Source organism: Budorcas taxicolor, chromosome 7 (genome assembly GCF_023091745.1).
Source record: "Budorcas taxicolor isolate Tak-1 chromosome 7, Takin1.1, whole genome shotgun sequence".
Taxonomy (NCBI): domain Eukaryota; kingdom Metazoa; phylum Chordata; class Mammalia; order Artiodactyla; family Bovidae; genus Budorcas; species Budorcas taxicolor.
In genome coordinates, this window is record NC_068916.1 from 94,574,186 (window position 1) to 94,599,102 (window position 24,917).

The 24,917-nt window shown below is 42.9% G+C and overlaps 1 protein-coding gene across 2 annotated transcripts in view; it reads right to left on the reverse strand.

Annotated features, from left to right (window-relative positions):
* ELL2 (elongation factor for RNA polymerase II 2) overlaps positions 1 to 22,199 on the reverse strand; it is a 74,053-nt gene extending 51,854 nt beyond the window's left edge. Inside the window, exon 1 of one of the 2 annotated variants that reach the window (XM_052643249.1) lies at positions 22,044 to 22,112. Coding sequence is in view for 1 of the 2 variants with exons in the window: in XM_052643248.1 (XP_052499208.1) it covers positions 22,044 to 22,199 (156 nt within the window). In the remaining variant the exon portion in view is untranslated. Of the gene's footprint in view, positions 1 to 22,043 lie in introns of both variants that reach the window. The other variant, XM_052643248.1, reaches the window with a different exon arrangement.
* Positions 22,200 to 24,917: the final 2,718 nt, after the last annotated feature.

The following is a 24,917-nucleotide window of genomic DNA, read 5'->3' on the forward strand; positions in this document are numbered from 1 at the left end:
TCAAAGAGGTGGAGGAAAGCTAGAGATAATTAAAGGAATCTTGCAAAACCTTAACAGGATGCTAGTATAAAATTAAAGTATTTGAGGATGAACTGTGGTTTCCATTTTCTCACATTAAAAAAAAATTAAATTTATTTAAAATTGAAGGATAATTGCTTTACAGTATTGTGTTGGTTTCTGCCAGACATCAACAGGAATCAGCCATAGGAGTACCTATGTCCCCTCCCTCTTGAACCTCCCTCCCACCTTCCTCCCCATCCCACCCCTCTAGGTTGTTACAGAGCTCTGGTTTGAGTTCTGAGTCATACAGCAAATTCCCATTGTCTATCTATTTTCCATATGGTAATGTAGGTTTCCAGGTTACTCTGTCTGTATATCCCACCCTCTCCTTCCTTCATTTTCTCACATTTTACCAGCGATGAGTTTTTAGCTGAGGGTCAAACAAGTAACCAGTTCCATCACAAGCTTTTCATCAGGAGAATATAATTTCTAGAACAATGTTTTATTATGACTTTGTCCTCTTCCTAACTTTAAATATCTTCTCATAGAGCTATGTATTTAAAAGAAAAGCTGTAATTGTAAATATCTACCATAGTCTCAGGCATAATTTCCTGTACCCAAAATCACCAGTATGGGACTGGTTCACTACTATGGGAATGCTCTCCCAAATTGGTAACAGAAATTCATGGGGAAATCAGATTTGGATAACATTTTAATAGTAACACATCAGCTAGTCTTCATACCCTCATATCCAAATTCAAAGCACAAAAACAGAAGCAGGGGTTTCTGGTCTCAACTCTACCTTAAAGAAAAATACAGAGGCATCCATGTGGCCCTCCCTAGCCCCTCCACATTAACTACTGATATCAGTTACTTCCCAAAACTCTGCAGATTGAAAAGTTTACTAATCAGTATCACAATAAACTAGAGAGAAATAAGGAAAGGATAAGTACTTTAAAAGATAGATCATCTGAATAGAAAATCAACTGGTAGCATTAACCGTCCTATTATTATTTATAAAAATAGATAAACATCTTCTTGGAGAAAACATAGTAGTTACTATCACCATTGTTCTACCACCATGAAGATAATTTAACTTTAGATTTATCAGCAGAATCAAAGTACTACTGCTTGAAAAAATTTATTTCTTGGTGTGGGAGACAATTTTTTGTAGTGATTCATTCTAATTCATGGTCTTTTATGAAAATGTAAAATATAGATTAATGCTAATTTGAATTTCGTTAGAGGGAGAAAGCCTCACCCAAATGGACATTCCAACAGCTAACCCTCTACCAGAAGTAATGGCAGTTTGCCTGCAGAAGCCCTGGGGAGGCTCCCTTCACGTGGGGAAGTAGGCGGTCCTCCAGTTTAGGTAACAGAGGTCCCGTTCTAGCTTCCAGAATACTTAAATCAGCCCCGCCTCCTGCTCTCTCTTCAAATCACGAACACCTCCTCTGACACTTTCCTTCCTGACTCCTTGAAGGGAGGTTATCTTCAGCTCATCACTGGAATTTGAACTTGTCTATCAAGTTCATCAATTCTTCTTGGTCAAACAAATGCTAACTTTCCTCCGCTTTCAAACTGCTCACTTCTCCACTGGATATCACAACTTCCTCACACTTGGAGACACCTGTCCTCCTAGCCCTTTGATCACGCCTTTCATTTCAAAACCTAGTGCCCTCACTTTCCTCTTGGTATATCCACTCTCTCCTGGAAGCTCACCCTGTATGTTTGGTGACTGACTCTGAATCTCTTCAGGATTCCTCAACTTGGCATCTCTCCAAAAATTGCAGCTTATGACTGCCCAGGATATTTGCATTAGAAACTCTCAGAGACAGTAAAATTGGCAAACACTAAACTGCCCTGGGCTTCCCTGGTGGCTCAGTGGTAAAGAATCTGCTTGCCAAACTCTCCAGGAGACGCTGATTGGGTCCCTGGGTCGGGAAGATCCCCTGGAGGAGAAAATGGCAACCCACTCCAGTATTCTTGCCTGGGAAATCCCATGGACAGAGGAGCCTGGTGGGCTACAGTCTGCGAGGTCGCAAAAGAGTTGGACAGGACTGAGTGACTCAACTACAACAAACTACCGCTGCCCCTCACCAAACTGGCACCTCTTTCCTACTTTCTGGTCAGGGTGCTTCTCCAGACTCACAACCGTAAATTTAACTTAAGAGTCTCTTCTCCTTCTCCTCTCACCATATTCAGTTAGGCAGTCACACACTACTAGAATCCCAGAATTCCCAATCTGGAGATAATCCAGTTGCTGCCCACCTACCTCCCGCTATATAACCACAATGGCCCATGTGTCACATTAATAACTAAGCTGGGACCGTAATCTAGGACTCAATCTTCCTGTTTTGCCATACTATTTTTGCCTGCTATCTTGGGCTCCACACACACCTGCTATGGCAGATCCAAAGGTTTGGGGGCTTGCTCCTTCAGGCACAGAGTTCACTTTTTAGTTGGAGAACGTTTGAAAATAATTAAATATTAGGTTAAGTACTGCTGGGAGGTGCAGTAAGGACTCTCAAAAAGGAGAAAAGTACGGGTTAGAAGAGATACTAGAAAAGAGAAAAGGCTCATGGAAAAGATGGATCTTTTTTTTTTTTAAGCAATGCTGAAAAGACAAACTCCAAGGAAAAGGAGTGCCCTAAGCAAAAAATCTCCTTTTCCTTGGAGTTTGTGTTTTCAGCATTGCTTAAAAAAAAAAAAAAAGAATGTGATCCACTGGAGAAGGGAATGGCAAACCACTTCAGTATTCTTGCCTTGAGAACCCCATGAACAGTATGAAAAGGCAAAATAATAGGATACTGAAAGAGGAACTCCCCAGGTCAGTAGGTGCCCAACACACTACTGGAGATCAGTGGAGAAATAACTCCATAAAGAATGAAGGGATGGAGCCAAAGCAAAAACAATACCCAGCTGTGGATGTGACTGGTGATAGAAGCAAGGTCCAATGCTGTAAAGAGCAATATTGCATAGGAACCTAGAATGTCAGGTCCATGAATCAAGGCAAATTGGAAGTGGTCAAACAAGAGATGGCAAGGGTGAACGTCGACATTCTAGGAATCAGCGAACTAAAATGGACTAGAATGGGTGAATTTAACTCAGATGACCATTATATCTACTACTGTGGGCAGGAATCCCTCAGAAGAAATGGAGTAGCCATCATGGTCAACTAAAGAGTCCGAAATGCAGTACTTGGATGCAATCTCAAAAATGACAGAATGATCTCTGTTCGTTTCCAAGGCAAACCATTCAATATCACAGTAATCCAAGTCTATGCCCCAACCAGAAATGCTGAAGAAGCTGAAGTTGAATGGCTCTATGAAGACCTACAAGACCTTTTCGAACTAACAGTCAAAAAAGATGTCCTTTTCATTATAGGGGACTGGAATGCAAAAGTAGGAAGTCAAGAAACACCTGGAGTAACAGGCAAATTTGGCCTTGGAATGCGGAATGAAGCAGGGCAAAGACTAATAGAGTTTTGCCAAGAAAATGCACTGGTCATAGCAAACACCCTCTTCCAACAACACAAGAGAAGACTCTACACATGGACATCACCATATGGTCAACACCGAAATCAGATTGATTATATTCTTTGCAGCCAAAGATGTAGAAGCTCTATACAGTCAACAAAAACAAGACCAGGAGCTGATTGTGGCTCAGACCATGAACTCCTTATTACCAAATTCAGACTCAAATTGAAGAAAGTAGGAAAAACCGCTAGACCATTCAGGTATGACCTCAATCAAATCCCTTATGATTATACAGTGGAAGTGAGAAATAGAATTAAGGGCCTAGATCTGATAGACAGAGTGTCTGATGAACTATAGAATTAGGTTCATGACACTGTACAGGAGACAGGGATCAAGACCATCCCCATGGAAAAGAAATGCGAAAAAGCAAAATGGCTGTCTGGGGAGGCCTTACAAATAGCTGTGAAAAGAAGAGAGGTGAAAAACAAAGGAGAAAAGGAAAGATAAAATGCAGAGTTCCAAAGAATAGCAAGAAGACATAAGAAAGCCTTCTTCAGCGAACAATGCAAAGAAATAGAGGAAAAGAACAGAATGGGAAAGACTAGAGATCTCTTCAAGAAAATTAGAGATACCAAGGGAACATTTCATGCAAAGACGGGCTTGATAAAGGACAGAAATGGTCTGGACCTAACAGAAGCAGAAGATATTAAGAAGAGGTGGCAAGAATACACAGAAGAACTGTACAAAACAGATCTTCATGACCTGGATAATCACGATGGTGTGATCACTAATCTAGAGCCAGATATCCTGGAATGTGAAGTCAAGTGGGCCTTAGAAAGCATCACTACAAACAAAGCTAGTGGAGGTGATGGAATTCCTGTGGAGCTATTTCAAATCCTGAAAGATGCTGTAAAAGTGCTGCACTCAATATGCCAGCAAATTTCGAAAACTCAGCAGTGGCCACAGGACTGTAAAGGGTCAGTTTTCATTCCAATCCCAAAGAAAGGCAATGCCAAAGAATGCTCAAACTACTGCACAATTGCACTCATCTCAAATGCTAGTAAAGTAATGCTCAAAATTCTCCAAGCCAGGCTTTAGCAATATGTGAACCGTGAACTTCCAGACGTTCAAGATGGTTTTCGAAAAGGCAGAGGAACCAGAGATCAAATTGCCCACATCCGCTGGATCATGGAAAAAGAAAGAGAGTTCCAGAAAAACATCTATTTCTGCTTTATTGACTATGCCAAAGCCTTTGACTGTGTGGATCACAATAAACTGTGGAAAATTCTGAAAGAGATGGGAATACCAGACCACCTGACCTGCCTCTTGAGAAATCTATATGCAGGTCAGGAAGCAACAGTTAGAACTGGACATGGAACAGACTGGTTCCAAATAGGAAAAGGAGTACGTCAAGGCTGTATATTGTCACCCTGCTTATTTAACTTCTATGCAGAGTACATCATGAGAAATGCTGGACTGGAAGAAACACAAGCTGGAATCAAGATTGCTGGGAGAAATATCAATAACCTCAGATATGCAGATGACACCACCCTTATGGCAGAAAGTGAAGAGGAACTCAAAAGCCTCTTGATGAAAGTGAAAGAGGAGAGTGAAAAAGTTGGCTTAAAGCTCAACATTCAGAAAACGAAGATCATGGCATCCGGTCCCATCACTTCATGGGAAATAGATGGGGAAACAGTGGAAACAGTGTCAGACTTTATTTTGGGGGGGCTCCAAAATCACTGCAGATGGTGACTGCAGCCATGAAATTAAAAGACGCTTACTCCTTGGAAGAAAAGTTATGCTAGTAAAGTAATGCTCAAAATTCTCAACCTAGACAGCATATTCAAAAGCAGAGACATTACTTTGCTGACTAAGGTCCATCTAGTCAAGGCTATGGTTTTTCCTGTGGTCATGTATGGATGTGAGAGTTGGACTGTGAAGAAGGCTGAGCGCTGAAGAATTGTTGCTTTTGAACTGTGGTGTTGGAGAAGACTCTTGAGAGTCCCTTGGACTGCAAGGAGATCCAACCAATCCATTCTAAAGGAGATCAGCCCTGGGATTTCTTTGGAAGGAATGATGCTAAAGTTGAAGCTCCAGTACTTTGGCCACCTCATGCGAAGAGTTGACTCATTGGAAAAGACTGATGCTGGTAGGGATTGGGGGCAGGAGGAGAAGGGGACAACAGAGGATGAGATGGCTGGATGGTGTCACTGACTCGATGGACGTGAGTCGGAGTGAACTCCGGGAGTTGGTGATGGACAGGGGAGGCCTGGAGTGCTGCGATTCATGGGGTTTCAAAGAGTCGGACACGACTGAGCGACTGAACTGAACAGAAGCAAAAAAACAAGGATACAGGAATGGGTGGTGTGTGGATGGAGGGCAGATCTCTGGATGTGTGCAGCTTCCTTTCACATGTGAAACAGGACATAAAGGACGAGAATTGGACCTGGTGATCCCTGGCTAATCTCTTCTTGACGTCAAAATGTGTCTTCAGTTTTAACTTCTATCCACTACTGCGTAAATAGGACAGTAATTTAAATTTCCAACCTGAGAATTTCATAGGTTTACCACCCTGTGAACTAGTCCTACCTTAACCCCCTCCATTACTCCTTTAGGGGTGGCCTTTAAGTCTTGCCTTTGACAGGATAAAGGACTAGAGGCTCTTCTGATTTTTGGAATAAGAAAGTGAGTTCCTAAAAGAAGCTGCTTCAGGGAAAGCAGCTCTTTCAGTCACATGTAAGAAAGATAGACAGCGATGAATCTGGGCTAGGGAAAAGGATTAGATATCGGCTCCAGGGGATGTTTTATTTTGGAACACTGGTGATAAAGGCTTAAATTAGTATGACTTCATTTGGAGCAAACAGGAGATGGTGGAATGAGCAGATATTCCCAAGAAAGAATAAAACGTGCTGAAGGTCTGAATATCTCTCTCTCTCACACACACACACACACACACACACACACACACACACACACATACAGGAAGCAAAGGTGGCTCAGGGCTCTCAGTCATCATTTGGGGCCAACATGCCCCAGACTCTGAAAGAGGAAAATGACAACCCACTCCAGTATTCTTGCCTGAAGAATCCCATGGACAGAGGAGCCTGGAAGGCAGCAGTCCACAGGGTGGCAAAGAGTCAGACATGACTGAATGACTGAGCTTGCATACACACGCATGCCCCAGGCACCCTCAAATTAAGCTCAGTTCCTACTTTGAAAGTTTCTAGCCTGCTTCCAGGCCCCTATTACCAAGCAACTAAACAAAGGCCTTCCTCCCTTCCTTCAGTCAGTCAGTTAGTCAGATCAGTTGCTCAGCTGTGTCTGACTCTTTTCGACCCCAGGGACTGCAGCACGCCAGGCCTCTCTGTCCTTCACCATCTCCTGGAGTTTACTCAAACTCATGTCTATTGAGTCGGTGATGCCATCCAACCATCTCATCCTCTGTTGTTCCCTTCTCCTCCTGCCTTCAATCTTTCCCAGCATCAGGGTCTTTTCAAATGAGTCAGTTCTTTTCAAATGAGTCAGGTGGCTGAAGTATTGGAGTTTCAGCTTCAGCATCAGTCCTTCCAATGAACATTCAGGATTGATTTCCCTTAGGATGGACTGGTTGGAGCTCCCTGCAGTCCAAGGGACTCTCAAGAGTCTTCTCCAACACCACAGTTCAAAAGCATCAATTCTTCCCTTCCTTCAATTCCTTCCAAATGCTCCTCATTGAAATAGCTAGCAGAAGCTCTCTCAGATACCACTTTGCAGTGGTTCTATCAAAGTAAAACAAACTCCTCACATAGAAAGCAGAAGCTCCAACTATAGGAACAACCAGTCTCATCTTTTTTACTTCCCAACTGTGGCTCAGCACTGTTAACCTTTTTCAGTCTGTTTTGTAAACACTTTCCTATTTCTACTTCCTACCTGTTCCTTCAACCTGGCATAACTTCCCTAACACTATTTTGCCAATCCACATTAATCACTTAATGTTCAAGTTTAAGATTAATTTCCTCAGCTAGGCCTTCCTTTGGATGAATCAGGAATCAAAGACTCAGGTAAGAGACTGGGTATAAAGCAACAAGGAGTGGTGAGTATTTGGGGGATGAATGCCCAACTGAGAAAGGACTCACATTTTAAAACATTACACACTTCCTCACCAAACAAGATACAAATGCCACCATTTTGCTCACGCTGAACTGTGCCCACTTTAACTACCATTAGCTATTGTTTTTCCAGATGCTTGTGTCTATGGTACCACTACATTAGGGTGTATTTTTGCATAAGTTGTCTTACTCCTGGTTGTTATGTTACAGAAGAGTCTAATACAAATTTAACTTACAAGTACTTATATACATTATGCTGAAAAATGTATTATAAAATCATGTTGGCTATGGTCTCTTTATATATGCAGTATCCAACTATACACATTATATACTTTACTATTTGGAGTTGTATAGAAAAAACAGTACTACTATGCTGTACATCAACTTTGGAACATTCAAGAGTAATTTTGACATTATCCAACCTTTTGCCTCATGACTTGCATTTAGAACCTTACCTCCTGATATGCTTAGAGTTCTAGCTGTATTACTTGATTCCTCAATAAAAATGATAACTTGTTCTTGTTTAGACAGTTTTGTAATGTACAGAGCATTTTTATACCATAGCCTCAAGGGAGGCCTTCTAAAACCAGCTGTGGGTGGGAGGAAGACATCATCACCTATTTCAGAGGGAGATAAATGAGTCTCCGACAGGCAGAGTTCATTGGTTGAGATCATCCAGCTAGTGGTTAGCACAGCTGGACCTCAAATCCTGGTTTCTGGATCTCAAATACAGAACCCTTTCCTTTCTTGCCTCTGTAATAGGTTATCTCCCTGTGCTAAACATGTAAAAGCACTTAAATGCTCATTCAATTCTTCTGGCGCTTTGTTTCCAAGGAAAATGAATTTCATAAAATCACTGCAATTTTCAAGGTTTCTGACTAAATAAAACCTTAAAAAAATTAGTTTTTTTCTTCTTTTTTTACCCTGTAAGGACCATGTATAGTAAAGGAACATATATAAGTATTGTGTTAACGTTTTTTATTAAAAAAATAAAACCCTCGTCCATGGAGTAATTGTGGGTGTTTATCTAAACACAATAAACTGGGATTACTGTTACTGAAAAACTCCTTTAAGATACCTAACAAGCTTGAAGAGAAAAACATATGAGACCCTTAAATCCATTATCAATTTTAATCCCAATTTTAGACAAGAAGATGTTAGGTACTATAGTTCTTGAATTTTTTCTTTTTTTTTTTTAAAGCAACAAGAGACGGCTAGAATGCTATACCACTTTTTATGCATCTGACTACCGTGTTAATAGGAAAGGGACCAGGAATAAGTTCTAAAAGTCAATACCATTATACGTCTCAAGTTCCTTTTCATCTAAATCTTTTTAGCCTAATTTTAACTGCACAAACATAACCTCAACTCATTGTATATTTTAAAATGCAATCCAGTTTTAAAAGATAAAGTAATTACAGGTGACCAAATATGATATGGCATGTTTTACAGTAATGTTTAACTTACTAAGTACATTTCCATTACAAACGGAATTTCAGCAGGACTTCAACTTTTGATTTTTAGCTTTAATTAAATATTTGCAGCAGGTAGCTCTTTTGAAAATCAAGTAACTCTAGGGTTTAACTGAATAGTAGTTGAGTTATAAATAAGATAGTGATCTGGTCTCTTCGTCCAGCCAAGAAACACAATGCAGACTGGTACTGACTAGGGTAACCCCTTTTGATAAATGCTTCAACAACCTGATAAAGGTGATGCGTTTAAGTCAAAGGGCTTCCCTTGTGGCTCAGCTGGTAAAGAATCCGCCTGCAATGTGGGAGTCCTGGGTTTGATCCCTGGGTTGGAAGGATCCCCTGGAGAAGGAAAAGGCTACCCACTCCAGTATTCTGGCCTGGAGAATTCCATGGACTATACAGTCCATGGGCTCGCAAAGAGTCGGACACGACTGAGCGTCTTTCACTTTCACTTTACAGTCAAAAGATTCTGTTCAACTCTTATTTGGTTCACTGCTTTTAGAGTTCCTTGAATTAATCCTCTCTTATTTATTTCTCAGGGAATGTAGGGCATTCTTAAGCTTAGAATAAAAGTGTAGACAATACTAAAATGCTCAAAAGTTTAGTTATGTTCTTGAAAACTGCCATTATAATAAGCCAACTACTGAAACAAAAACTGCTCTATGACCAAAGAAATCTATGTCCACTTATTCCCAGGGACTATTCCTTGCAATATATCAGGACTGTAAAAGTAATACGTAATTTACTAAGTAATTTTACTATGCAATCTTAATTGTGATTGCAGCCATGAAATTAAAAGATGCTTACTCCTTGGAAGGAAAGTTATGACCAACCTAGATAGCATATTCAAAAGCAGAGATATTACTTGCCAACAAAGGTCTGTCTAGTAAGGCTATGGTTTTTCCAGTGGTCATGTGTGGATGTGAGAGTTGGACTGTGAAGAAAGCTGAGTGCTGAAGAATTGATGCATTTGAACTATGGTGTTGGAGAAGACTCTTGAGAGTCCCTTGGACTGCAAGGAGATCCAACCAGTCCATTCTAAAGATCAGCCCTGGGTGTTCTTTGGAAGGAATGATGCTAAAGCTGAAACTCCAGTACTTTGGCCACCTGATGCTGAGAACTGACTCACTGGAAAAGACCCTGATGCTGGTAGGGATTGGGGGCAGGAGGAGAAGGGGACAACAGAGGATGAGATGGCTGGATGGCATCACTGACTCGATGGACGTGAGTTTGAGTAAACTCTGGGAGTTGATGATGGACAGGGAGGCCTGGCGTGCTGCGATTCATGGGGTCACGAAGAGTCAGACACGACTGAGCGACTGAACTGAACTGAATTTTAATTTCTTCTTTAAAACTATATGCTTGGCTGTGCTGGGTCTTCATTGTCACATGCAGGTTGTGGTGAGGGGGGGGCTCTTCTCTAGTTGCAGTGTGAGGCCCTAGTTCCTCTGGGCCTGTAGGATCTTCCCAGACCAGGGATTGAACCCATGTCCCCTGTATTGGCAGGTGGATCTTAATCACTGGACCACCAGGGCAGTCCCAGTAATTTACGTTTCTGATAGGATTCTTTTAGGAGAGGAGAGAAGGGGCAAGGCTCTGGTTTCTTTGGGGATTAAAAAGAAGAGAGTAAGGAATCCCTGGTGGCTCAGCAGTAAAGAATCCACCTGAGATGCAGGAGACATGGGTTTGATCCCTGGGTCCGGAAGATCCCCTGGAGAAGAAAATGGCAACCTATTCCAGTATTTTTGCCTGGGAAATCCCAGGGACAGAGGAGCCTGGTGGGCTACAGTCCATGGGGTCGCAAGAGTCAAGACCAACTTAGTGACTAAACCACCACCACAAGAAGAGAGTTATCCTATAAAAATCATTATAAACATCTCTTGATTATTTACATATTGCTCATCCCTCAGGAAAAATTAAATCTATGGTTACTTTTACTTTATCAACCACTATTGGTTTTGTCAACATACAACCATAAGAAATAGACTTCTGGCCTAGAAAAGAGTGATTTCTCTAAGAAACACCTTACAGAGGTCTGACTTTATTCTCTAAGGTTAGAGATATACTTGAAATACCTTCAGTTTCCCTTTTGCATCTATCATAGAGCTTTGACTCAAGTTAGTTCTTGAATTATTTAAAATTAACCAATAGGTATTTATTAAATACTTCGCTTTTTATCTGAGTACCTAAGCCGCATTATAAGTCATGATAGAGACAGTGGAAAAAGAAAAAAATTCCTAAGTCAAATATAATTTTGGAACTTTGCCAAAACCAGAAAACTTTCTATAAATGGTCACGCACCAGGTGACTGCTTTAAGTGAGATTGTTTTAGGAAATGATTATAGCTACCTAGTTACTATTTATTGAGTGCTTAAAATGTGTCAGGCCAGTGTAATAATTTTTACTATCACCTCTGGGCATTCTCAGAATACCCTTGTTAGGTAGATACTATTATTTGCACTTCTCAAGAAAATCCTGTGAAATCACATAAGGTTGCACAGCTTTAAAAAGTGACTTGGAGCTCAAACTCTGGCCTGGGTCACTTTAAGAACTGTGCTCTTGCCCACCACTCTAGATAAGTTAGGTTCTCCTACTCCTCCTTAACAACAGTTATATAAAATGTGAAATATCTGAAAGTTAGAGAATTAAGAACTGATAGGAATAAATAGCTTTGGGGGGGATCACTGTTTTGGTTTTGCACTACAGCTTAAGAAAATATCACTTGGCACCTGAATTTGTTTTCATTTATGCAAGTAAATAGTAACAAGTATTTATGACTTATCCTGGGATATGATTTAAGATACATCTTTCTTTCTTTCCTAAAGAGGTACTATACTATTTTAAGAACTTGCAGTTATAATCCTTTAAGAAGTCATTTAATTCTGCTCTTCAAAACGTCACCTGATAGAAAAACCAAAGATTATCCAATAATTCTATTTTTAACCGTGGTAATGTAAAAGAAAAAAATCTAGGCAGGGAAAGAAGAGGAAGAAAAAAAAAAAAAAAGATGGAGCTAAAGCAGAAAATCCCTGGAGAGGAAAATGGCAACCCACTCCAGTCTTCTTGCCTGGAAAAGTTCTATGGACAGAGGAGGCTGGTAGGCTGCAGTACATGGGGTTGCAAAGAGTCAGACACAATTTTGTGACTAAACAAAAGCAGAATATAGCACAGGAAATCAGACAGTTAATCCTGAAATCAAATATACTCAGCTCTTGTCAAAGGGGGTAATATGTTTAGAATGATAGTATGAATGTGAAATTTCAGGGTAATCCAAAGCTATCTTTTACTAAATGCCCCCACCACCACCCTATACCCAAAGAAAAAGAGAGAATCAAAGTTTCACAAAATCTGGTATTTTGCTTTGTCAGTCGATCCAACTTTACACATAGGAGAAACTCGTTCTCTGCAGTTTTAGAAGAACCATATTAAAGCTTGTATGGAATAAAGAATAATGTTTTTCTAGCCATTACAGCATAGAGAAGAAGGAAATATAAAGGAGAGAATCAAAAGGGCAGTGAGAAATAAAAAAAATCTGATCTATTTAACACAATCCTTGTTTTTCGAGAGTTTCTGGAAAACTGTAGCTATCTGATTTAGGCCAAAGTGAAAAAAAAAAAAAAAAGTCTAAAACGTTAGTATTTCACACAACTATTTAAAGGAACATGGAAGGCAAAAATCCAAACTGACCAATGGCCTGAAAAGTTAGTTACTGTGAACCAGACCTTATAACAATATTTGAAGCATAATATCCCATCTTTTTTTCAAAGAGAGAACTTAATGTAGACTTTATAACTGTGTAAATAAACTTACACATCGAATCTGACTATAAATACAAATGAAGATTTGTTCCTTGTGATCCTGATCTCTAGTAAGGTATAAGCAGAAGAAGTAAAATAAGCTTGGATTGGAAGATGGGTATTATTTTTAAAATACTAGAAATTTATAAATGAAGCATCTAGAACAAAGGAAGCTATTAGAAACCTTGAAACTTGGAGACGACATGATCACATTTAAGTGTTTTAAACAGGTCTCTCTGGGTGCTGCACGGTGAATGGACTCCTGGAGGAAGAGTGGAAGCTTGGAGGCCAGCTGGCAGTCCATGGCACGGGTCCTCAAGAGAGATGAGGTTGGCTGCGTGTGGAGTGGTGGTGATGGATGAAGTTAGATTTCAGACATTCGAAGAATGACAGAACTGACTGTAAGGATCAATTAAGTCAAGTAAGGAGGAGATGAATCAAGGTAAACCAGGCAATTATTAGGCAACTGGGAACAAGTGCTGCCACCTACTGAAATGGGGAACACTCACAAAGATGTAGGTCTGAGGAGTGAAATCAAGAACTGTGTTTGGGACTGTTCCGTTTGAGATAACCTCTTACACTTTGATAAAGAGATGAGATGTTGAAAATTGGTGCCTGGAAACAGAGGAAGGTTGGAGCTGGAGATAAACATTTGGAGGTCATTAACATACAGATGACATTTAAATCCTCAGAACTAGATGAGCTCCCCTAGGGAAGTGAATAGAGAGAAAGGAACTGGGATCTCCAACTTCCACAGGCCAGTCAAGCAGAGGATCATCAGCAGAGGAGACTGAGAATGGGCAGGGCAGTGGGAGGAAAATCAGGAAAGTGTTTCTAAAAGGAAAGAGTAATCAACTGGACGGCACAATACTGAGGTAAGACAGGAACGGAGAGATTTGACACTGGATTTGACAACAAAGGACCTAGTCATGTGCAATCTCAGGGATGTGATGGACACAACACAACTGGAGTGGGCTGGGCAGGGGACAAGAGATTAAAAAGCCAACACTACTTCTCAGATGCATTCACAGCTAATCCTTCTCTCTTTAGGTGTCCCCTTGCACACAGACTTTATTGCACTTATTTAATTTTAATGTCTGCTTGTGACTACTAAGACATGAGTACTTAAGGCAGGGACCATCACTGACTTATCCAGTTCCAGTTCTATGCCTGCACATGTCAGAAGAAACATTGGCTAAATGAATATTTGATAGTTCTAGAAATAATTCCTACTCCTACTTTAGTCTTTTATTAAAAAAAAACAAAAACAAAACATGTTTCAACTGTGTTTTAACCACAGGGATGTGTTTTCTGGTTATCTGAGGCATCACAGTTTCAACAATGAAAACCAAAAGCCGTGATACTAAGTAAATGTCTTTTTAAAAATATGCTAACACTTAAGTTTACAGGTGAGCATATTTAGATCCTAAAGCATCTCAGAGAATCTTATTAGAAAGTTCAAGCTTGGTTCCTTCCTTGTACCAGCTCACTGTTCATGAGAAAAGTCTTCTAACCAAGGTTATCTCTATGGACCACGAACCAAGTGATCATAACTAGTCTATAGAGACAATGTATATGTACACATGATTATTTTTTAGTTTGTTTTTCACAAACTGTCAAACAAAGAAAATCAAAACATAAACAGAAATGAAAGTAATCCGGAAATGAAAACACTGACCCTTTCAAGGCCTTTAGGAATCATTTTAAAATGATGCTTGAAATGTAAACCCAGGAACATTATAGAGAGTTACTTAATGTTTCAATAATTACTTGCGACAGAAAGCATGGAAGGCCTGATCTTCATGTAAAAATCAAATTCAATTTTTATATTATCTGTACTCTATGACAGTCTTAAGTGAAATTTATAGAGAAGGTTATTGAATAAAGGGAGCCTACAAAAATACAAAGTTTTAAAATACCTATTCAAAACCAAAATTTCTTCTACCTAGTAATTTCAACTTCCCTCAAAACATCACCAATCCCCAAAATTTCCACCCAAATGGAAAAGTTTGAAACATGTAAATAGTATGGCATTGTTCTAGTCTAGACCTAGACCCAAATACTTCTCAGATACAGAACAGCTAATCAAACCTCAGTCTCCTCATCACCAAACAAAGGACTGAGTGAAGAATATGGTACTTTCTCTCCCCGACCCTATTTTACCCTCCCAACTGCTTCCAATTTCTCTCTCTACTAAGGGTATCTTCCTAGTGCTGATGGCTAGAAATTTCAATTCAACCCTGTTCTTATAAAACCTGGTGTTACATTCCATAGATTGTACTCATCTATAGTATCTTGTCTCCCACTGTATTCCTAGTTCACATTCTACTCGTCTCTGATCTTGACCATGTACTTCTTCCTAACTTGTCCACTTCCTTCCAGATGCATCTTACATTCATCATGTGCACAGAGTCCAGAATAATCCTAAAGCATTAGCTCAATCACCTCAACTTTCTAATCAGTGTCTCCCCAGTTTTGACAGAATAAATTCTAATCTGCTCCAGTTTCCCTTTCCTCTCTTTAATTCCATTATATTTTCTCCTGCACTCAAAAGTGAGAGGAACAGGGTCTTCCTTGAAATTCTCAAAGCCTGATTTAGCTTTTCTACTTTTGCCCTTTCCTTGCCTATGCCACTCTTTCTCCTGAAGATGTGACTCCCCCATCTAGACTCTGCCTGTTAAAACCCTTTAAGATCCAAAGTTGTTGTTTAGACCAATAACATACAGGAACCCCAGCAAGAAAGAAACTTATGTTATCTGTCTAACAACCTAGTTATTAAACTAGTAGCCAAATGCTCTGACTACTGAGTTCTATTCAAGGTGCTAATTTGATTCATGAATCTTTAAGGAGCATATGCGTGTGTGCTAAGTTGCTTCAGTCGTGTCCAACTCTGTGTGACCCTATGGATTGTAGCCCACCAGGCTCCTCTGTCCATGGGATTCTCCAGGCAACAATACTGGAGTGGACTGCCATGACCTCCTCCAGGGGATCTTCCCAACCCAGGGATCAAATGCGCATCTATGAAGTCTCCTGCATTGGCAGTCGGGTTCTTTACTACTAGCACCACCTGGGAAGCCCTTACAGGGCTTACATACAGTAAACCCTTAGCATACAGTCTAATTAATAAGATTCCCTCTTCTTATATCCTATATTAAACTGCTAGCTGTGAAATTCCAGGTTTGGCCTTTGCAGGCAAAGTATTAGTGGAGGCCCTTAAACCAGTTCTTCCTAAAGATTTAACATGGCTATCAAGAGCCATAATGCCACAACCAAAATCGTAGATAGGTACATAAACTGAAAGGAGGGGAAGGGAGAAAGGTAAAGAAAAGAAAGCAATTTTCATGGTAAATCTAACCTGATTCATGCCATGTTTTTCCAGCTTAAACGTGGCTGTAGAGACAGTCGTTAATTTACTGTATTCTGCTCCAGGCCTGCTTTTTGAGATTTCTGTATTAAGTCATGGGAAACTTCCTATGGAGCTGAGGTATGCAGGCAAGTCAAATGTGCTGCGGTCATACACACGCTGTCTTCCCTATTCTAAAATTCTACTCATCTTACACAAAGAAATGCCCATTTCATCACATTTTAGGGACATCTTCTTAAATACTCCAAATACATTTCACCCAAACTGGCAAACACTTAGGCTGAACACTGATGCTAGGCTCCTGATCCTCTCTGTAGTCGCTGCAAATTGTTAAAAATGACCCAGCACAGCTTCCATAGTTTTTTTTTTTTTAAAAAAAACAACAACAAATGCAAATAGAAAGGTTCAATCTGGTGATTGTCCTTGATAAGCTTTCCTGTAAATCATTCCAAGGATTTTACACCCCTTTCCTTTTAAATTCTCTTCTTGAACACGGTCCAATCCTTCACATATGTTCTTTCTTCCTCTTCTCAATTCTGGTGCCAAGGTTCCCCGTCTATCCCTTCAGGCAATCTGGCCAGTGCTTTTCACTAGGAGGAGCACCCTTCTTTGCATTGAACACCTGATCATCTGAATAAACTTTTCACTTATTGCAAAATAGGGCACAGATTTGACTTTACTTAATACAAAGCTTTTTTCAGATCAAGTTCAGCCTCAAGATGGGTTTAAGTTAAAGTCAATAAGATTAACCTATTTAAATTAAAACTGGCTATGTGAAAAAACTGCAACAGAAGAATCTGCTAAGGCAAACCTCACTGTTTCACTTAGTAAGTGTGTCAGCAGCAGTGGCAGCTGTGTTGGCAGGTCTGGATGCTTGAGAGGTGCCCTTAAGAACAGGTCCTTCTGTATTTATAACAGCAGATTATTGAACACACGTGTACACATTCAAAATTGTTTGAGGGCAGGCACAAAAAAGGAAGAGACAGGAAAAAGTAAGGCATGTGTCTTTTTGTGCCTTAAACCACGATGAATCAAACGCTGATATCTTTACTTGGTAAAAAGAAAGGAGAGGAGAGGATATCTCCTACCCCATGACCTGTGGGATGAGTGATTTCATAAGATCATGGAACACATTAAAGGGAGCTATGATGAAGGACAGTAACTTCAGAGGTTTAAATAAGACTTTATGCTTTGACTGGAAATAACAGAACCTGGTAATAGTGAACAAGACTGAATTCCTCATACAAAATTAAATGTAAGTGTATTTACACACATTTTCAAAACACTATCATTTTCCTAGAAGATACTCATACAAGCAGGAAAATTTATTTAAAGCCAATAACTGGGGTTAACAAAATAATGCGTTAACAGAACCCTTAAAACATCTCCTTTCTCATGCTCAGGCATAGAGAATGAATGTCTCCTGCCTTGAGATGCATCTTTGCGAGACGTTTATGTAATAGTTGGACAAACATGATAGTATTATTTGAGCCACCACCATTGAAACTTTAAGTAAACATTAAAAAAAAAAATCAACAGGCTCAGCAATGGCAGATTCTGAAAACAATATTTTGATAAGGTTTTTGTTACTGCAAAATGACTTACTCAAATGTCAAAATAAAGCCAGCTACACATTACTGAAGGAATTGGCTAAGGTAAGTTTTAGAATTCTGAGGTTTGATTTAAAACACTTTTAGGATATATCTGGGAGAAATATGTAATTATAGTAACATATAAAATGTATTTAAATGTATAGGGATTTAAAGTAAAATTAAATCATTTAAAATGTATAGGGATTATATAGACCATAAATTCAGACATGAATTTAGAATGACTATGAAGTTGTAATATGTGATTTTATTTAGCAACTTTAACTTCATTCAAAATAAACTATGGGGGAAAAAAGTAGCTTTGAAATATATACTAAATATCTATATCAGTATTCTGAGTTCATTCTGCAAGCCATGAAAATAACTTTCTAATTAATACATTTTTGTATATAATCAACTGGAAACTGTTTCTGTATTCAAACTGAGTGAAAAACAACTTTTAGGAGATATTTACTCCAGCTATAACTCCCATTCCTGAACTCACAATGTCTCTATTCCCCACCCTAATCTCTGTTTAAAGGTTCCCAAATAGCATTCTTCATTTCTTCTCTAAAAATAGAAAACTTGAGTAATGAAGGTCAATTAGGTTTGTTTGTCTTGAAACAGTGAGGAATTGTTTCCAATTAAAGATTCTGTTTCCATGGACTCTAATAATTTCAGATACTTGCCCAATTACATCTAGAGAACTTCTGTATTTAGCCTAAGTCATAGTTTCCTAAAATTCCTAAATGTACCTCCCTGAAGTCTTAGGTCAAGTAGGTTAATTTAGGAAAATCCAATACAAAATAATCTGGATAAAAATAACTCTGATGCTTAATTTAGGAAATTAACCTCTTGAAGTTTCAGGGTCTTAGAAAGTCATCACAAGAGGAGGAATAACAGTCATAACCTTGCATAGGCCAACACCTGGGAGGCCACTTGTCAAGCATCAAGCACCTTCCTATCAAGTACAGGAATGATAAAGTTTCACATGAGAGGTTAAAGCTATCCTGCCTCTCCTCCCCAGGAGAGAACAGAATTCCAAATGCAGCTACAATTTAAAGTTAGGAGCCCTACTTTGATAAGTGTGGAAAGTGTAACAACCCAAGTATGTGTCGTTCTCCTGGAGGATAAAAGCTGGGCCATCTGCCCACTGCTGGCAACTTTATGGTGATGGGGGAGCCCTGGTCCTGCCTGAGTCAGGAGAGGCCCTGAGGATACCTCTGTGGGAGGTTTGGCTGAACACACCATTTTTCAGCTGTCAGAAGTTTCCAGTCTCACCCCGATTCCTGCTTTTTCCAAGTCCCTTAAAGTGTTTCTGTGGCCAAAGTGACAGTCAGGCCTGGGGACAGAACTGGTTAAGTCAGAAACAAGGCTGGAACCAATTGCAACCGTCAAATCAGCTTATTTCTTCCTCCTCTCCATGCATACTATATCACCCTTCCAGAAGAAAAGGCACCCAAGGACTACACTCAGAAAGGGAGAGGAGCTTGGAAAAGTCTTCTTTGGTTCCCTTCTCTGCCTCTGCACAGACTGACCAGGCCTCTTAATTTGCATACACAGAGATGGAAACAGACAGTAATGATATTAATAGGCAATAGAAGTAGTCAGGAGTAAGGAAAGCCATTGACTTTGGTACCTTTGCCTATAAAGTGAAAATAAATAATCAAGAACTAAGCAGTGGGATGGAAGAATTTTTGATCTATTTCTTAAGACAATGGCATATAAATGTGGGGGCTTTTAAACCCAAACTTTAATCCCAAGCACAAAGCGCTAAGGTGTAGGAGGCAGAAACCAAGGGAGGAAAACAAATAGCACTCTTCTTGGGCCCCAGCAGCCATGCAGGTCAGGGAGCACTGGGGGCTCCTCTGTCACCTCGCTCTCCTGAGGGGGGTGGGGGACTCCTTCCCTGTGTGGGCCTCCTCACCCACCTCTTTCTTCCCTCTGATCCAGGGCCTGTCAATCTTACTGTAATCAGCTGTACAGTTTGCCAGTTGTCCCCCAAGATGGCTGGCCGAACTACTGCCCCCAGAGATGCCTCTCCCCACCCCTGTGTGTCAGCCTTTATCTGCTCCCTGGGTCTGTTTCTGACTGCAGGTTGGCCTCCTCCGGCGGACTCCTTCCTCTCTGGTTTCTGAGCGTTTTTTTCCTCTTTACATACCCTGACCTACCTTCTTCCCTCTGTCATTGCTTCCACGCCCTCCCCTAGGAACAGAGAGAGGCTTATCTCTCCATCTTGCAGGGCTGAGTTTCTCTCCACTGTCTGCCCCTGTTCCTCTGCCTGCCTATCTGGCTTCCCGCACACGGGGCCTCGCACTCCATGCTGGTGCTGCTCTCTCCCCTGCAGATGCACCTGTCTGGGAGTAGCTACTGACACAAGCAGTTTATCTGTCTTTATTTCCTTGCCTTCCTACTGCTGGGTGGTCACTGACTTCCCAGTCATACTTGAGACCTTTTTCCCCTCTGAGATTTCACAGGTGTGTGCAAGGCTTCTCCTTGTGCATGCCTTCCTCCCTCCACTCCTGGATCTGAGGGTTTTTCACCTGTACAGTCTCTGGTGGGTAACACATATGCCCTGGAATGTACATCCATGCATCCACTCTGTGAGTGCCATCTGCGGGCATGTCCCTGAGTCTGCTGCTGTTTACATGGAAGGTGAGCTCAGGCACTTCTCAAGCTGTGCACACCCGCACGCCTCCCCCTGTGCGCACCCTTAGGTATGGGGGCGTCTCTGAAGGTTGTCCCCCCTGGTTAAGTCTCCCAGGTTCACATCTCTCCTGCCATTTTTGCCTGCTGCTCTGGGCCTTCCTTCGAAGCATTTAAAGTGCCTGGCACTAGTGGGAGCTCAACAGATGTTAATTCCTTTCTCCACTTTTATCTGAAAAACTAACTGTGTGTGTCCGGGTGTCCTCCTGGCCTCTGCGCCTGCTTTATGAGATCAGTTAATCGGTGCGTGTTTCCGTGGCATGGGCTCGGCTCTTTGTCGGGATGCCCTGCGGGTTCTCTGCTCCACGGATGTCTCTCTTCTCCGAGCGACTGTTAAGCGATTTCTCAGATGATCTCTGCCTTCCCTTTCTCGATGCGTCCACTCTGCCTCCCTCACCCACACACGGTACTGCATGGCCATAAACGGCGTCCCCAGCACTCCGCTTGCTGCGTCCCTTCGCAGTGCCTTCCACGCTCTCTCTCACTTTTTTTCCCCCTAAAACCTGCAAACGCGTTCCTTGGTGTGTCCTCTACAATCGCTGAGTCTGTGAGCCTTCGCTATGCTCGAGTTGTGTGTGTCTGTGTCCACGCTCTCTCCGGAAGGCGGAGCGGGGTGCGACACCCGAGTCTGCCCAGAATGCAGTGTAACCACCTCCCCCCAAGCCCTGCACCCCGACACCCCGATGCTGGTCTCTCTCTAGGTCAGTGAGTCAGCCCCAGCCGCGAGCGACGCGTCTTTGGGGGATGAGGAGCCACCGAGAATCCTTCTCTCTAGGGGACCGAGGTCCTTGCTCCCGGGTGAGCGCTGGGTGTGTGTGTGTGTGACACCCCGGTTCTCTGGGAACGCCCGTGTGCCCTCCTCCGCCCGCGTACGCGGAGCGCCCGTATCAGCCTCTGAGCGTACACGGTGGGCACCCACCCCACCCGCCCCTCCACGCCCCGTGCGCGGCCGCCCATGTGTCCCCAAGTCCCTGCGGGTAACAGTGTGTGTCCCACCTTCACACGCGGAGCGCCTGGGTCCCGGGCTCTCCGCGGCTCTACGGTTGGGACGCCCCCCACCCCCCGAAGCGGACGGCTAGTGCCAGCCGGTCCTCTCGGTTCGGCGTCTGGACGCTGCCCTCCTCCCATCCACCCCCAAACGTCGTGGGGGCAGAGGAGCCATTTCACTCATCTCTTCCCTGGTTGCCTCTCTCCCTCAGCGGGACCGAAAAGGCTAGAAAAGCCCCGCGGGCGCCGTCGGAAAGTCCCCGCAGCGCAGGGGCTGCGGCGGCCTCGGCCCCGCCGCCAGGGGCCGCCCGCCCGCCCGCTCGCCCGCTCGCCTCCCCCGGCCACACGCCCCGGCGCCTGGCCGGCCCCGGACGGCGGCGGCCGTCAGCCACCCTCGCCCGGCCCTGCCCGGCCCCGCCGCGGCGCGCGCGGACGGCAGCCGAAGCGAGTCACCGCTCCGCCAGACCCGAGCCAGGTGCAGCCGGGTCGGACAGGGGGCGGCGCGGCTGGGCGGCCGGGGACGCCCTCTCCCCCCTGCTCTCAGCCGCCCGGCCTCACCTTGTGGCTCTGGTAGGTCTCGAGCGCGCGGATCGCCGTCTCGGTGAGCTTCACATGCAGTACGGTGATGTGGTCCTGTCCCAGCCGCCCGCACGACAGCCCGTACCGCTGCTCTTCCCGCAGACCCGCCGCCGCCGCCGCCCCCCCCGCCGCCATCTTAAACTCCCCGGGGTGCCGCCGCCGACGCCGCTCGGGCTCCAGCCTCCACTGCGGCCGCGGCTGCTCGGGCGTCTGCAGCCGCCGCCACAGCTACGGCCATCCCGCTGCTGACGTACTGTCATATACTGCGCGCAGGCCAGACCTCCGGCGGCCACCGCCGCCGCCCGCCCCGCCCTCCGGCCTCGCGCCCCGCCCCTGGCTCGTCTCATTGGCCCCCGGGGCTCCTCAGGACCGCCCTTATTGGCCACCTCCTACTCTCACGGGGCGGAGCCCAAAGTCGCCGGAGTTTTGCTCCCGGGACGGGACGTCCGAGAGGTGAGAGGTTGACGTCGAGGTGACGCACCAACTTAATCACACCTGACGTCACGCCTGGTCGGCTTGCTTCACTGGCGGCTGTTGGCCAGGCTGGTTTGGGGGTATGTGTGTGGGAAATCTGCTAATTTAGGGTGTCCAGGTTGCCTGGTCTGACTCCCTGGAGGCCGAGCTCCGCCCCTTGTGGGGGTACTCAGAGCTGGGAGTGTAGTGGAGGAGACTTCCTGCGCTGGTGGTCCTTGGGGAGGGAGATTCCCTACCCCAAATTGATGGCCAAGTAAAGACTTCGTTCCCCGACGGCTGCTTTAGCCTGTGGAGTAGGATGTGTGCGTGTGAGGGAAGATCGCAGTCACTTGTGGAGAGTTGCTCCTCAGAACTCACCGCTTTGATGAGCGGCTGGAACTGGCGAGGAGGACGCTCTTCTTCGTCATCATTTCTCCCGAAATTTGAAATTAGCGAGTTGGCCCCCGGCTTTGAAGAATTCTGCTAGATTGTGTGAAGCCTCTTAACGAACGTGAAGCTAGTTTAGGAACCAGTACCTGAGGCTTTGGTGCGGTGGGCACAGCAGAAAACGGAAATTGAAGGGTTTTCCCACGCCGTGCCCGGTTGCCATCCCGGAGAAATGTATTCCGTTCCTTTGGAATTCTCCAAAGTAGGAGCAGGGTTATGTATAAATTATGCATGCACGCATGGGACTTGGGGCGGAACTTAGGGTTTTCCTTTCGAAGGGCAGTAGGAGAGTTTAAGTGGCCTTCACTTATATTAAGAGACACAGCGACATCATGCCCCGGTTTCGTCTGGGTTCTGTCCGTTTCATCTGACAGGGAGGTGTTTGAGCTGTTGCTGTTAAGTGGAGGAGACCGGCGCGTGAGGGGGTGAGGAGGCTGGGCGCACATTCCGTTCCTCGCGACGCTCCGTGTGTGGGCGTGGCTAAAGGAAGACGCCTAATCCCGAGCGCTTTTCAGCGCGGCGTGTGGATCCACGGGACAGGCTTCCGGTCAGACGATGAGTTAACCGGAGATCAGCAACACCAGATATTAAAAAAGCAAACTATTCAAAGGCATGAAACTACTGCAAGGTCTTTTTTTTTTTTAATTACTTAAAAAAATTTGAGACGCTTTTTTGTTTCCCTCAGATTGTAAAACTCCGTTGCGTTTGACAGGGATGTCCCCAGAAAAAATGTATAGGCATTTAATCAGTGTTTCCCATACTTTTAAATTGGATAGTGCCATTATTTTTTTCCAGGCAGTTCCAAGTGGGAGTTTTCCATGATTCACCTCCCGCTTTTAATCAATCCTCTACCGTTCATGTACACTACCTCTTGTTTCAGACCCTTGAGCCTTACAGATGACAGAACAGATTACAGATTCGTTCTGTAAACAAATTACTGAACGAATCCTCCTTCCATAGAATATGGGTTAAGTGGAAACGCCTGTATTAAATGTTGTTACGCCACAGGAAAGCATTTTTGAAATGGACTTAATTTCAATCCACTAGATTCTGCTTGCTGTTAAGACATGATTAACACTTGTTAATCTAGTTTACTAGAGTGTTTAATTATCTTAAATTCATTAAATAAGCCAGGCAATCACAAAATAATTTAAAAAGTAATTTTATTCTTGAATTATTCTTTTCTCCTGTTGGCTTTACTTTAATAGGGAAGGACTGACCACATATCCAAAGCTTTAATTATTTGGGGGTGGGGGGTGGGGGAGACTGACCAGAACAAGTAAAACCTGTATACTATTCCTTTTTTGGTGAAGGTGGGTAAATCCCCGCCCACATGGCATCTTAACTTGGCCTCCTCTTACTCAGAACTTCTGATGACATCCACAGGGTGGGGAAGGAGCTAGGGTGGTTTTCACTATAGTTTTTAAATGTCTGACCTGCAGGCACTTAATAGAAATTGATTTTTTTTTCTTAGTTGTGATAAGAAAAAGTTTTTCTTGTTGTATTTTAGTGAGTAACCTAATCTTTCAGCGAGTACTACAGTATATTATTGTAGTGAGTTAATGTCTGTATTTTCTCCCTTTGGAGCATTTCAACTATGGAAGGAAGCAATGACCATGTGTTAATACAAAGTAATAGGGTAATCTAGTTGTGTGTTTCTTCACTGCAAAGTACACATTATGCCTGCCTGAATAAATTGGACAAGTTGTGATGCTGATAAGGGTAACTCATTCTCAGGGGGCTGATGAAAGTTGCTCTTTGGGAGGTTTGCTATTTTATAATTATTTTTAGTTTTTAGTTATTATTCAGTTTCATTAACAAACAATTATTGAATGCTAAATAAATGTAAAATGCTGTGGAAGATTTAAAAATTAAACAGCATAGTCTCTTATTTAAAGGGATTTTCTGTTTGAATATGGGGAAGGAACCAACAAACTCAAAGCAAAGAGATTA